This window comes from Quercus lobata, chromosome 8 (assembly GCF_001633185.2).
Source record: "Quercus lobata isolate SW786 chromosome 8, ValleyOak3.0 Primary Assembly, whole genome shotgun sequence".
Lineage (NCBI taxonomy): Eukaryota > Viridiplantae > Streptophyta > Magnoliopsida > Fagales > Fagaceae > Quercus > Quercus lobata.
The window spans coordinates 43,423,041-43,436,938 of NC_044911.1; the positions used below are offsets into that span (position 1 = coordinate 43,423,041).

At 33.5% G+C, this 13,898-nt stretch overlaps 1 protein-coding gene and 1 long non-coding RNA gene across 2 annotated transcripts; one reads left to right on the forward strand and one right to left on the reverse strand.

Moving 5' to 3' along the window:
* The first annotated feature begins 4,696 nt into the window (after positions 1 to 4,696).
* On the forward strand, positions 4,697 to 7,232 carry LOC115955108. Its single transcript, XR_004084028.1, has 2 exons — positions 4,697 to 5,903; positions 6,763 to 7,232. It is a non-coding gene; the product is annotated as an uncharacterized LOC115955108 (long non-coding RNA).
* A 2,007-nt stretch (positions 7,233 to 9,239) lies between these two features.
* On the reverse strand, positions 9,240 to 13,691 carry LOC115958131. Its single transcript, XM_031076494.1, has 5 exons — positions 13,469 to 13,691; positions 11,339 to 12,823; positions 10,093 to 11,058; positions 9,727 to 9,978; positions 9,240 to 9,650 (listed from the first exon to the last, which is right to left on the reverse strand). Exons 2-5 carry the CDS (start codon positions 12,821 to 12,823, stop codon positions 9,441 to 9,443), a joined length of 2,913 nt encoding a protein of 970 aa, XP_030932354.1. The 5' UTR covers positions 13,469 to 13,691; the 3' UTR covers positions 9,240 to 9,440.
* Between the last annotated feature and the right edge of the window lie 207 nt (positions 13,692 to 13,898).

Below are 13,898 nucleotides of genomic sequence, written 5' to 3' on the forward strand. Positions count from 1 at the left end.
AATACGGCAGTAGTATTTATATTTAAATATTTACTAGTGCTATTTTTGTTTTTTGGTTTTTGATTCACAAACAGTGAAAGAGATTTTTTTTATTATTTATTATTATTATAAAAAACAGGGGTTTTCTTTTTGTATAATGGAGTATTGGGGTGAGAAAAATGTGAGCCGCGTGGGAGTTTTGTAAGAAAGGTTTTTCATTTTATTATTAATTAATTATACTACAGCTTTGTAATCAATCAACATTATAGACAATTTGTAATACTAATTAGTGAGAAGGTGGTGCTCTGACTGTTCACAACATAGTATCTCTCTAAATATTAGGATCAAGTTCCTTTTTTTAGGTTCTCTACAAATAAAATTAAAAAAAGTCCCCTTTTTTAGGGACTTCCACTTCCAGCCATTGAATCTCTTTTACTCTTTTTCCTTTTTATAAACAGTTTTATCAAGGGTATTGAATTTTTCACATCCTCACTCACATACTATTTTTTTTTTTATAAATAATTACAATATACTGTTAATCATGCAACTCGAACTTTTTTTCTCCTAGACCTTCAAGCAATATATACATAGGAAAGTGCTAATTCAATTACAAAACTTTGGACTCACCCACATACTAACATGCTAAAGCATTGCCACTACATTATGATTGGTAACTTTCTACTTGCTTATTTTTTATTATAATTATTTTTAAGATGAAGGTGCGAAATTTAAAAAAGTCACCGTGATTTTATTTTATTTTTGTCATGACTCATGAGTTACGTGTACAATTTGGAAAAGTTTTCTTCAATTTGTGGTATCCAGATATGGCACACCACGTCATTGGAAGCTCATCGGTAGCAAGTTATGGAATGTCTTAGAGAAACCCAAATCCAAAAGATGCTTCGTTGTTAACTTGAGGTTGGATATCATCATTTGCATGCCGCGGCGGCTTTAGGATTTTAGGATTTTTTTTTAAGAGTGATTATTAAGAAATTTAAATTATACAAAATTTAATAATAGGATAATTTAAATATTTGTTACAATTGTGAGTCGAGTTACTAGAGAGAGTAAAATTGTTGCGACTTCAAAACTAAAAAGAATATAACTGTCATCACCATTAAGAAAAACTGGAAACCACAATATTTGTTTTGGTACCATTTTTTAGGTAAAAATGAAATTAGAGATTATTTTTATTGAATAGATTAAACAAACTATAAATTTAAATGTTTAGCGATTTTTATCTTTTTTGTTTTATAGTAGGCTTTTTGTTGAATAATTAGATTATTTGTTGTTATTTGGTCTTATTTTGTTTTTGTTTGGTTTATGTTTGTTGTTATTTGGGCTAATATTTATTATTGTTATTTAAGTTTTTTTTTTTTAATTTATAAAAAGGATTAAGGATTATGTTTGGGGGCAGAATTAATTTTGGAATAATGCTATGTCCATAATATTTTTACAATAAATTTTATACAAAAAACTGTTATTAGTGGATAAAAAAAATAATATCAGTATTGAGTCCAAATTAGAATTAATAATAGCTTACCATATTGGATTTGTTGGAAAATTATTGTGAAAATGTTATGAATGTAGCATTATTATTATTTTTTCTGAACCCAACTTTTTGTAATTCTCAAGTCAGGGTATTCAACATTTTTATTAGTGTGGTTACAATAGTTTAGTTTAACATATGATTATTATTATTTTTTTTGGCAAGTGTATATATACCATTTTTTGCAAGTCAGGGTGGTCAAAAGACCACCCTGACTTGCATGTAGAGCTGCCAGTGTTTGCATGTGGAACCATCATTGATATTTATAAAAAAAATAAATTTGATATCATTACCTGTATATGGTAACACCGTTGATATTTATGAAAAAATAATTTTAAGTGTACAAATTATAAATTGACACTCAAGCATGTTATGAATTTGGGTTTATAAATAGTTTTATCCATAGGTAGACTCTTTGTTTATCGATTTTCTATTCAGTTGTTTAGTTGATATTATAGAAAAGAGGGAGGATAAAAAAATATGTATGTTTTTTTGCCATATATATTCAATAAATTTGGAAAAATGAAAATGTGGAAACTAAATTACTATTATTTTTAACAAATTAAAATTATTAATGTACTTATATAATAAGGTGGAATGATAGATAAGTAGAGGATAATTTTGTGTTTTTCTTCTTAATATATCACTTTATGTCTCTTTTTCATTATAATTTGAACAACTTTGTCCATCCTTTTTCTTTTTTCCCACTCCCTTTTCACCTTAACCAAATATAGTGTAAAATCAAACGTGAATTTTGACCAATATCCACTATGAAAGCTGCTCCATAATTTCTAACAGGGATCACAAAATTTATTTAACAAATATGGGGATGTGTTGAAATTTATGACTTTTAAGAGATTAGAAATCCGCCTATTGCTTAAAAAAAAGCAGTAAAAAAAAAAAAAAAAATTAATACATGCAAACGTCTTTCTTAAAGAGGGGTCCAATTAATAGGTATCCTTAAGGCATTTGCTAATAAATTATTTTAGGAAATAAATTTTAATACAACTTTTATGAGAATTATAAAAATTGTAAAAAAAATTAATTACTTTTTTCCTCATAAAAAGTTTATAAAAATATTTCTTAAATTAATGTCTTTAGGACATTTGTTAACCTTTCCACTTAGAAAAAATAAAAAGTAAATTATATGTTTGGTCCTTAACTTTTACATTATATTTCAATTTGATCATTAACCTTTTAAATATGTTTTGGTCCCTAACTTTTACATTTATTTCAATTTGGTCATTAACCTTTTAAATATATCAATTTAGTCCCTAACTTTTTCGTAGCGTGTCAAAATGGCCTCTATTATTAAGTAATGGATAGAAAATACTGACGTGACTAACGGTTAATATTAAAAAATAATTTTTATACAACTATCATGCCACATGGACTAAACTAAACTAAATTAAAAACAACTCCCATGTGGCATGAATCTGGACTCTGGCACCCAAATTTAGACTATCTCTTGCTGTATGTGTGAAAGCCACACACACTTTGGCCCACCGTGTTAGAATTTAGAAATATCATCTCAGGGCTCACCAATCAGGTTTAGACCTTCACAATGCAGTCATTTTCTTTCTTTTCTTTTCTCTTTTTTCTCTTCGTCCTCATCAAATTAATTAATTACAAGAAAAATGTTGTAAATTTTTTTGCAAATGCAAACCAATGAACCATACCCAAATCCTGCTATCGAGATGGACATAAAGAGATGGGTTATCTACTTTTTCCATTGGACCTCATCTGTGTTCTTAGCTACAAAAAGTCATTCATATGCAAAATCATTTTTGAAAAGTTCTTTGCATCACCAATAGATCAGCGTTAAGTCGGGTTTTGCCGCCAGTCTTCACCTACGGATTTTAATATTGAAGCTGTTGCTTCTCGGTGAATCGTGCTACTATGTTAAGGATTTTGATCTTGATTTGAGCCTCACGTGTTGGATGTGAGCGACTCACCGAGCTGGTTTTTTTTTTTTTTTTTTTTTTTTTTTTTTTTTTTTTTGTGTGTTAAGAAAAAGTTTAGGTAATGTTGACATGACATTTCGGGTGGCAGTCTTACGTTAAACAAATATTTTATTTTGACAGTTAGTCAAGTCAAAATATTAGGGACCAAATTGATACATTTGAAAAGTTGGAGACCAAATTGAAAAATAGTATAAAAATTAGGGACCAAATACATAGTTTATCCAAAAATAAATTATACAATTTTGAATTGAGAAATTTGACATGGTGGATACACTAAATTCCTTCCTATTCCAAATATGGTATGAAAAGTGCGTTGTAAAATTGTTTTGTTTTAAAATTTTAAGGAGAAGCATACAATTTTATTAGGGTAAAATGGAAAGTCTATAGACCAAAAAATAAAAAAATAATTCACACCTTGATTGATTTGGCAAATTATTAGCGGCAAATAAAAAAATAATAGGCGTAGATGCACTTTTGGTTCCTATATTTTGCATTTTTTTCATTTTGATCTCTACATTTTATTTTTACTACTTTTTGTCCTTAAACCAATTAACGCATGACATTTAAGTCCTTACCGTCAACCACTAACGGGAAAAGCTGACGTGGCAGACAAAACACCTATTTGCTGACGTGGCATTGATGTGGTGATTAAAATATTATTAAAAAAAGAGATGTTACGTCTACAACATTTTTACAACAAATCACAGGTGTTTAATTGTTATTGGTTCAAATTTGAAATTAACACTAAGATTACTTTTTTGCCCTAATAATAACCATCAGTAATAACTTGTCATTTAAGATTTGTTGTAAAAATATTGTAGACATATCATTTTTTTATTAAAAAATATTATTTGACATTTTTATATACCCATCAGCATTATAATTTTTTTTATAAAATGTTAGAAAATTTAAACCAAAAAAGAAAATAAATTAAAAAACAAAAGTTAAATTTTTTTTAAGTTTAAAAAAATCTTTTTAAAAGAATAAAAAAGAGAGCTGAAGTTAGAAATGACCTGAACTCCAGGAGAGTCGAAGTTCAAGACACGGATCTTAGCACCGACATCACCGAGGACCCTGAGCTCAACGCGGTCGTTTAAGGAAGCGTCACGAACCAAATCAGCGGCGTCAGCTTTCTGCAAGTTGATTCGATCAACGGCGATGGTGGCCTCCACCTGTCTCACGCTGTGGGCCTCTTGGTAAAACCCGGGAACCGAGGCTTCACCCAGTGGAATTCCACGGTACATGACAGTGAACCTGGACTTGGGTGGTGACAGTGGCGGAGTTGGAATTGGGTGTGATTATGCCCATGTACTGGACACCGACTTGTTGGAGATCGAAAGAGGGTTTCTTGGGTTGGTGACAGTGGCGGAGCTCTGTCGTCGGATCGGGGCCTGTAGGTCACAGATCGGTTGGTGTTGGTCACGATCTCTCTGACTTGGGTTTGTTTTTCCATGTGGGTTTGATGATTTTTCTGGGTTTGTGGGTTTGATTTGTTGGAGGTTTCGGTGGAGGATGGTGTTTGGATGGAAAATGGGAACATCGCCGGTGGTGGTCGTGGCATGCGTCAAGAAGAGAATCCATTGCCCATGAGTGGGTATCTGGGTTTGTTTGAGACTTGTGTGACTAAGTTTGTTCAGATTTGGGTATCCTTGCTCTTGTTCTGGGTTTGTTTTTGTTTTTTTGGAGAGAACGTGGAGTTTTGTTTTTAAGGGTTTTTTTTGTGCGTTTGTTTCTTAAGAAAAAATCTGGGTTTATGGGTTTGTTAGAGAGTGAATTGGTTACTGGGTTTATGGGTTTATTTCTTCGATTTATATATGGTTTGGTTTCTTGGATTTATTTCTTGTTTTTCTGGAATTTGATGGAGTAGATTTTGTTGCTGGATTTGGATTTGGGGTTTGCTGGAGATTGGTTTATTTCATGGATTTAGGAAGAACACGGAGAACAACTTCAGTTCTTACGAAAAAAATAATGAAAGTAAAAAAAAAAAAAAAAAAAAAAAAAATTTTGTTTTTTAATTTATTTTCTTTTTTTGGTCTAAATTATCTGACATTCTTTTTAGGGAAAATTACACTTTACCCACCTGTGCTTTATTCAAAAAATACTTTACCCACCTGTGGTTTAAAAAATGACACTTTACCTACCTGTGGTCTAATATGTTAACCAAACGTTTACCCACCTCAGTCCTGCCGTTACTCTAACACTATTCCACTCAAAAAAACAACAGCAATTGAATCAAATCACTTTCCTGAGAAAGAAAAAAAACTTCCTTATACCCGTACACCCCTGTTTGAGATTGTGATCCACTCCATCAAGATCAACCGGTGAAACTCTCGGCATCAAGAGAAGAAGGCAGTCCTATCAAAACCCATGTGAAGGATATTGAAGATTTTCTCTCTTGATGTTTATAGCAGGTACGATTTTGATAGTTAGGGTTCTTGATTTCTTTTTCAAAAATTGCTGGTACATTTTTTGCATCTGGGTAGTTTTCCTTTATTGTGGATTATGTTTATTTGTTGTAGTAATCGATTTTGGTTTGAATGCTGCAAAAAAGTGTTGTGTGAATCATTCCGTGAAGGATACTGCAAAGTACTCTGTTATGGGCTATAGTTACCGTTCCTATTGTTTGTTCACATTTCGAATGTGAAGCCTTTGTAATAGTGCAGCCCCTTGGGTGTTTTATGGTTCTACTTGTTAATGCTTATCATTTGGTAGTGTCAATAGCAGTCACTTTCATGTAGTAGTTTTACATCTAATATGCAAACCCGAAACTGTTAGGTGCTACAGAGTGCTCTGTTATGGGCTATAATTTAAGTTCCTATTGTTTGTTCACTTTCTATATGTGACTAGCAAATATAATATTAACCTGGTAAGTCAAGTCTATGATTTCCTTGCTGGTTTTGTTATCAGTATTTGTTTTCTTCATTGTACATATCAGATCAGTGGAATGGAACAGACCAGCTTTTTATTTCAGCAATCTTCAAAGGTTTATATGAAGTAATGAGATAGGAAGCTTCTAAATGATTTCAATGATAGGTCATAAAATGTTTTGAAGCATGGTCAGAACAACATCCTAATGTTTTTGCCTTTTGTTAATCTAAATTTAGAAGGCGACTAGTGCATTATAATGCATCTTTTGCAATGTTGCTATGGCAATATCAAGTTTTATGCCTCTATGTGGATGCCCTTGTGAAAGGGGCTTTTGTTGTTACCCCATCATTTAAATCTAAAGATGCATATTCTAATGGGATTTTTTTTTTTTTCAAATTGCAGTAATTTCAGTGAAGGTTTCTTGAGCAACTTGTGCAATGTATTCATCAAGTGGCACTTATTCTACAACAACTCATTTTTGCCAATGCTTCAAAGGGAAAAGTCAGCTAGGGAAATGGAAGAAAAAACTATTAAGAGGGAAATAAAAGCTCCTGAACAATATGTAGAAGCTAGGGAGAAAGCAATGAAGACAAGAGATAATGAGAGATTGTGCAAGCTTGGGGATTTTTTGTGTTTGTAATGTTGGTTTTTTGTTTTGCTTTACTGCAACAAAACAGAATTTAAGAGATTTAGGTCTAGCATGATGGTTATGTGTTTGTTTTGTTGAGGTTGGCTGGATCATTGAGCTTAGTTCAGTGTGTAAATTTTATTGTTTTGTAGGTTGAATGCTCAAATGGTCATTTTGTAAGTTGTATTGTTGTAATATAACAACTTTGGTAATAGAATCACCTAATTTGATTGTTGGTAATAAATTGATGGTATTTGTAAATTGATGGCACTCAACTATCTTTTTTTTTTGGATAATTTGCAATTTTATTCAAATAGAAAGAACTAAGAAACAAGAGGACAATCTGCCATACAAGCAAGCCTTAAGGGTGGAGGCAGAATGTTTGAGCTAAAACAAAAGGAAAAATCAGTAGATAGAGCTAACTTAGCAGCAGTATGTAGAACATGATGCATATTGATCTTTGTAATCTTGGATCTTAAGGGGAGTTGTACACCTAGTATACACCTTGTGCACTTGATGCATTTATTTAGCTAATAAAACTTACTACTTTAAAAAATAAAATAAAATAAAAAAATGGCATACATAAGATAAGGCTTTACAGCACTATGTCCAAGTAGAAAGAAAAACACCTCAAATCTTGGTGAAGTGGTTAAACTTTTGAAGAGTTTCCATGCTCTAGACCATGCAGTACAATGAGTAGTGAACAGTAGCAGTAAGCTAGAAACAGATTAATGGATATGAAGCGAATATGATTTTAGCGATTTAAATTCGTTTTTGGTATTGCCATATTAATTGCTTATAGATGCTTCTCCAAAAGAAGATGAATTTACAGTGTAGAATAAAAGTCTATTATCAACATAATATTTCAAAAGACAAAAGCTAAAGAAAAACCTTAAAGACTTGGACAATATATACTCGTAGGATTAGCTGGATCCGCTTATGGAAGATGGCAATAACAACTTTATTAGTTGTGCAGAAAAATGCAGACAGGGCTATATGTTGTTAACTGATAACCATTGTCTCCACATGCCACCCAAAATGTTTTCAATATGTACTGTTTCTCCATCTGGATTATTGAATACCTCTTGTCTCAGTCATGTAGAATTTGTGGTATTTCGATTGGACGTTGCAATTTCAATTTTTTTTTCTTTCTATTATACTGAAAAAACAAATCATGGTACATTTTACTATACAAACTAGGATAAGGAGTTTAGGCCACAAATATTCTATAAACCGATATATGATGCCTACGAATAGTGAAAGTATTTTTTTATCAATAATATCAACTTTTATTCCTATAACAACTCAATAAGTGAATATCATATAAAAAGTTAGTGAGTCAAATTATGACAAAAATTATATAAAATAAAATTATACAACATTTAGTTATTGAGTTGTTACATGGATGAGTCAATATAATTGTTATAAGAAATATTTTGTATCATAGATACATCATTATATTTCTCATTAGGATGAATAAAGCCAAAAAAAAAAAAAAAAATACATAATTTTCAGCAGTAAGATACATACATGCATTACATAATTTTTGGGAAGGAAGTCTTGAAAATGAGTCTTGTTATTGGACATTTTGAGTGACTGACTTTATCAAGACTTCCTTCCCAAAAATAGTAGATTCTTCTCCTTGCAGCCATATAGATGGTTCTCCAAAAGGATTTTTCAGTTCCAGCAGAGGATTGTGCCAAGGTGACCTTATCTCCACATATATCTTTCTTCTTTGTGTAGGACTATCAAGCTGATTAACACGATCTTAGCAAGCCAAACGATTATCTGGAGCTGCCGCTGGTTGTGGAGGTCCTTGTTTGAATCATTTATTCTTTGCAAATGATTGTGTCATCTTTGGGAAAGCATCAAGTCCGACTTGTGATGAGATTCTTCGTGTTTTTGGCTGCTATGAGAAAATATCAGGTCTGGTTTTTAACAGAGCAAAAACCCAATATGTGGATCTTGCCCATATAGCCCTGTTATAGGATTAGCCCTGTCTTGGACAATATAAGTGATTCTTCCATATCAGCTAACAATACAGTCACTCTGTGACTACCTAGCACATTGCCAAAACCTGATATATGCAATATATGACTAAAATATTAATAATTCTTCCATATCAGCTAACAACACAGCCAATCTATCATTACCTAGCACATTGCCAAAAGCTAATATATTACCAAAATATTAATCATTCTATCATAAATGGCACATGCCAAAAAATAACACAACAATATATTACCAAAATATTAAAACCTTTCCACCTTAATAACAAGATTACAACCAAAAGTAAAACCATTGTTTGACAAAGACAGAAACACATCTCTTAACCAAAACAGAAACACATCTCTTAACCATTGTTTGACCATTTAAACTACTAATTATACTAGGTATGTGGACCACACAAAAACAAAACATCTCATCTAGCTTCCTTCTAGTTTGTTGGTCATCATGTACTGCTCTTCCCACCAACCGGTTGAAACTTTGATGGTCTTGATGTTCTGCCCTTATCACCTACTGCCTTGGATTTTTCAGCACTTGATATATTGTCTTTTCCTCTGGTACCCATAGTAGTACCTCCACCATTAATTTGTCTAGCTACACTAGCAACAGCAAATGCACCAACCACACTAGCTACACCAGCAACACCACTTCTTGGCTACAAAATCATAATCATAGACAAGTTAATTGATGGTAAGGTAAAACAAAAAATTATATAAATAAAGCTACAATACCTGGGATAATGATGGTCTAGAATCCCATGTCTCTCTAGGCACATGAAAGTTTGGTTGACTAGATGAAGAGTACCAATAGGCCCTAGAGGCGGCTTGTGGAGTTGAAGCTCTGTTAGCTGGTTGTGAGGATGAAGGCTGAGATCTAGAGGTGTTAGCAAAAGGTTGATATGCAGGTTGGGATGCAGGTTGAGTTGTGATTTGAGGTCTTGTCTCAGTAACATTCTTCTTGGTCCTACTTGCTGAATTAATTCCCTGTGCATATATCACAGCAGTACAAGTTACAAAAATATGACAACAATAATGACAGCTTACAAACATATGAAGCAAGGAACGAAGTGACTAGGGTTGAACTCTAAATATTCTTACAACTTTATCCTTTTGAAGCCTCTGTCTCCTCTGCCATGTAGTCTCACCAGTAATGATAGCTTTGCAACCTCTTGAATTGTGCCCTTCTTTATGACACTTCCCACATTTGATAGTCTTGTTCATTCTAGATATCCTATATGGGTTCCTTGGCTCATCAGGGGCTTTTTTCCTTAGCTTAGGAGGCCTACCAGGTGGCTTGTAAACATGAGGGGCAACAGGAGCAGCATGTCCAGTTTGAACCCATTCTGATTGGCCAGGCATTGGTTGAATAATCTCCTGGTAAGTTTGAAGATATGTTTCCCTTAGGTAGCAAGGATGCACATAATCTTCAACCTTCTCTAGGTTCTTAAAAATAGCAGTAATGCCATGTTTGCAAGGCAGTCCAGTTAAATCCCATATCCTACAGCTGCATGTCCTATTTGTCAAATTAACCACATGCCTTTCACGGTCATTATCAACTTCATACATGAACCTACCAGATGGAGTAGCACAAAAAGGTATACTCTCTTGTTTCAACTTCTCTAACTTGTCTTGAATATTTGGACACACTTTCCCAACATACTTCTCTATACCTTTCCTCTTTTTATAGAGATTGGTCATTAGCCTAACTCTAATCCACTCTAACATTGCTAAGATGGGCTTGTCCCTAGCCTTCAAAATCATGGAATTGAATAATTCACTAAGATTGTTGGCTAAACAATCACTTAATGCTCTGCAAGTAAAATGAGACTTAGACCATTGGGCAGGATTAATGTCAGCAAGATACTCCCAAGCCTTAGGGTCTAGATCCTTTAATTCTTGCATTCTCTTCTCAAACTCCTTAATAGTTGTGGCTCCAGCACATCTCCATAATGCATCCTTCAACTCCAACCCCTTGTGGTTAACTTTGAAGTTATTGTAGATATGCTTCACACAGTACCTATGCTCTACAGTTGGAAATAACATCTCAATTGCAGGTATAAGTCCCTGTTTCACATAGAATTCAATAGAAAACAATATTAGTATGGCATTGCTTTTACTATGGCATTTTTGTTCCTAATAGAAAAGTGATTTGTATACTAGATAATATTCCTAGGGTAAAATCATGGTGGGCAAAACCATTGGGTGGGGTTGGTCATTCCTACTTGCAGAATAATATTAGTATGGCAATGCATATTTTTTATTTGATAAGTTAAAAACAATATTAGTAATATGAATAATGAAAATACATGCATGTATTACTGAAGTGAACATACAAAGTTTATACCTTTTGCCTATCACTGATAAAGACAAAATTTAGTTGCTCTGGATTTCCAATATCATCTGAAAACTGTTGAAGGAACCAAACCCAAGAGTCTTTGTTCTCTTGTTCAACCACAGCCAAGGCAACTGGAAAAATATTATCATTTCCATCCCTAGCTGTGGCAGCTAGTATTTGCCCACCAAATCTTCCTTTTAGGTGGCACCCATCCAATCCTATGATTGGTCTACACCCTCCTAAGAAACCAACCTTCTGTGCATTATACCTTATATACATCCTCCTAAATTTTGGTTGAGAATTTTCATTCTCCATCTCAGTTTGCAAAATAACCCTACTTCCTACATCATTCAACCTTATCATCTCTGCATAGTCTCTTAGCTTCCCATATTGTAACTGCTCATCCCCAGTAATCAAATCAATGGCTTTCCTCTTAGACCTATACACTTGACTCACACTTATGTCAACCTCAAGTTTATCCTTCACATGGTGTTGCACACCCTCTACAGTCCAATTAGGGTTCTTGCTAAAATCTTGCATATACTTCTTAGCAATATATGCTGATGTTACTTGGCTGTTTTGGAGGGTTCTAGGGCAGGTGCACTCAGGTATCCATGTCTTTATTTGGAAGGTCAACTCCCCACTAACTTTAGATGCATAACACCTCCACCCACACTTGTTCTTGCAATAGACAGATATCTTCTCTTTCTCATTCAATTTAAACCAGATATCCATAGGTTTATGTATAGCATATTCCCTCAATGCCTCCCTAAACACCTTAGCATTAGGAAACTTCATTCCCTTACACAGCTTAGGTTTTTTCATTCCAGTTTGAACATTAAAAACCTTCTCTATTGAACCAGCAGCCGGTTCATCATCATCAGACCCTACCAAACTTTCCATGTCATCCTCAACAGGTGGTTCAAGCCAATCATTTTCATCCACACCATCAATTTCCCTAGCATTACTGCTCTGTGGGGCCTCAATAGCTGCTGCATTACTCCTTTGTGGGGTTGTAGTCTCCCCAAATACATCGTCATTAAAATCTGGCCCTTCTAGCCCTTCCTCCAACCAATCAAAGTCCACATTATCATTTTGATCAATTTCTAGCACTTCATCTCCTTCACCACCCACATTCACTTCTTCATTTTCATCCACTTCATTTTCAACAGCAAGTGGCTGTTCACCACCTTCCACATATAATACCAACCTATCTGTAGGCCATGCTATGTGAATTTCACACATATACAGCACCTCAGCATCCCTAGTTATCATTCTTAAGCCTTCCTCTAAATTACCTCCAGGAATTAAGTAATGATATGTACTTGTACGGGGTGCACCATACTTCTCACACAATCCTTGTATTTCGAAAAAACTTAGACAATCAGGGTCAACATCTTCATATGCTATGTTGCCACCTATATATTCTAGGTTTGGGTTCCACACAAACTTGCCACCATAATTAATCTCAACAGTCAACTTCAAATTTGCCATCTGCATAAAAATAAATGCTTAAATAAAAATGTTGTTTGACAAAAGAATAAAACACAAACATAGTAGAAACAGACAAAAGTGTTTGTTCTATTTTTGGGAGACACCCATGTGAGAATGGACCACAAAGTCCACATTTACACATTTTTTTCTCAATACAAAAAGATTCCTAGGGTCCACACAGAACACAACACAACAAAGGACCAAACCACTTGCAACTTTTAGCTCATTAAACAATATATAAATTTCAGCAATTGAAATTTTCTATAGGTTCCAACGGAATATGCATATTAAAAAAAAAAAAAACTTTGTTTTGTATTTGGGAGGCAACCACATGGAAATGGACCAATGTCTTTTTTTATCATAACAAAGCACTTTGTAGCATAACAAAGCATGTTGTAGCATCCTGAAGTTTCTGATTTGCACATTAGATATAAAAAGTACCAAACCAAAGTGACTACTATTGACACCACCAAATGCATTAACAAGATTTAAACTTTCCCAAACATTTTTTTGCAGCATTCAAACCAAAATCAATTACTACAACAAATAAACATAATCCACAGTAAAGGAAAACTACCCAGATGCAAAAAATGTACCAGCAATTTTTGAAAAAGAAATCAAGAACCCTAACTATCAAAATCGTACCTGCTGTAAAAACCAAGAGAGAAAATCTTCAATATCCTTTACATGGGTTTTGATAGGACTGCCTTCTTCTCTTGATGCCGAGAGTTTCACCGGTTGATCTTGATGGAGTGGATCACAATCTGAAACAGGGGTGTACGGGTATAAGGAAGTTTTTTTTCTTTCTCAGGAAAATGATTTGATTCAATTGCTGTTGTTTTTTTGAGTGGAATAGTGTTAGAGTAACGGCAGGACTAAGGTGGGTAAACGTTTGGTTAACAGATTAGACCACAGGTAGGTAAAGTGTCATTTTTTAAACCACAGGTGGGTAAAGTGTTTTTTGAGTAAAGCACAGGTGGGTAAAGTGTAATTTCCCCTTCTTTTTATAAAAAATTAAAATAATGATGTGGGATATAAAAATGCTAAATAATATTTTTTAATAATATTTTAATAG

Excerpts from the sequence above, each read along its gene's own strand:
- LOC115958131 (XM_031076494.1), bottom strand. The coding sequence starts at position 12,823 with ATGGCAAATTTGAAGTTGACTGTTGAGATTAATTATGGTGGCAAGTTT. Across the intron at positions 9,979-10,092 it reads GGCTTCAAAAGGATAAAGTT|GGAATTAATTCAGCAAGTAG; the intron begins GTAAGAATATTT and ends ATATATGCACAG. Across the intron at positions 9,651-9,726 it reads CTAGACCATCATTATCCCAG|CCAAGAAGTGGTGTTGCTGG; the intron begins GTATTGTAGCTT and ends ATGATTTTGTAG.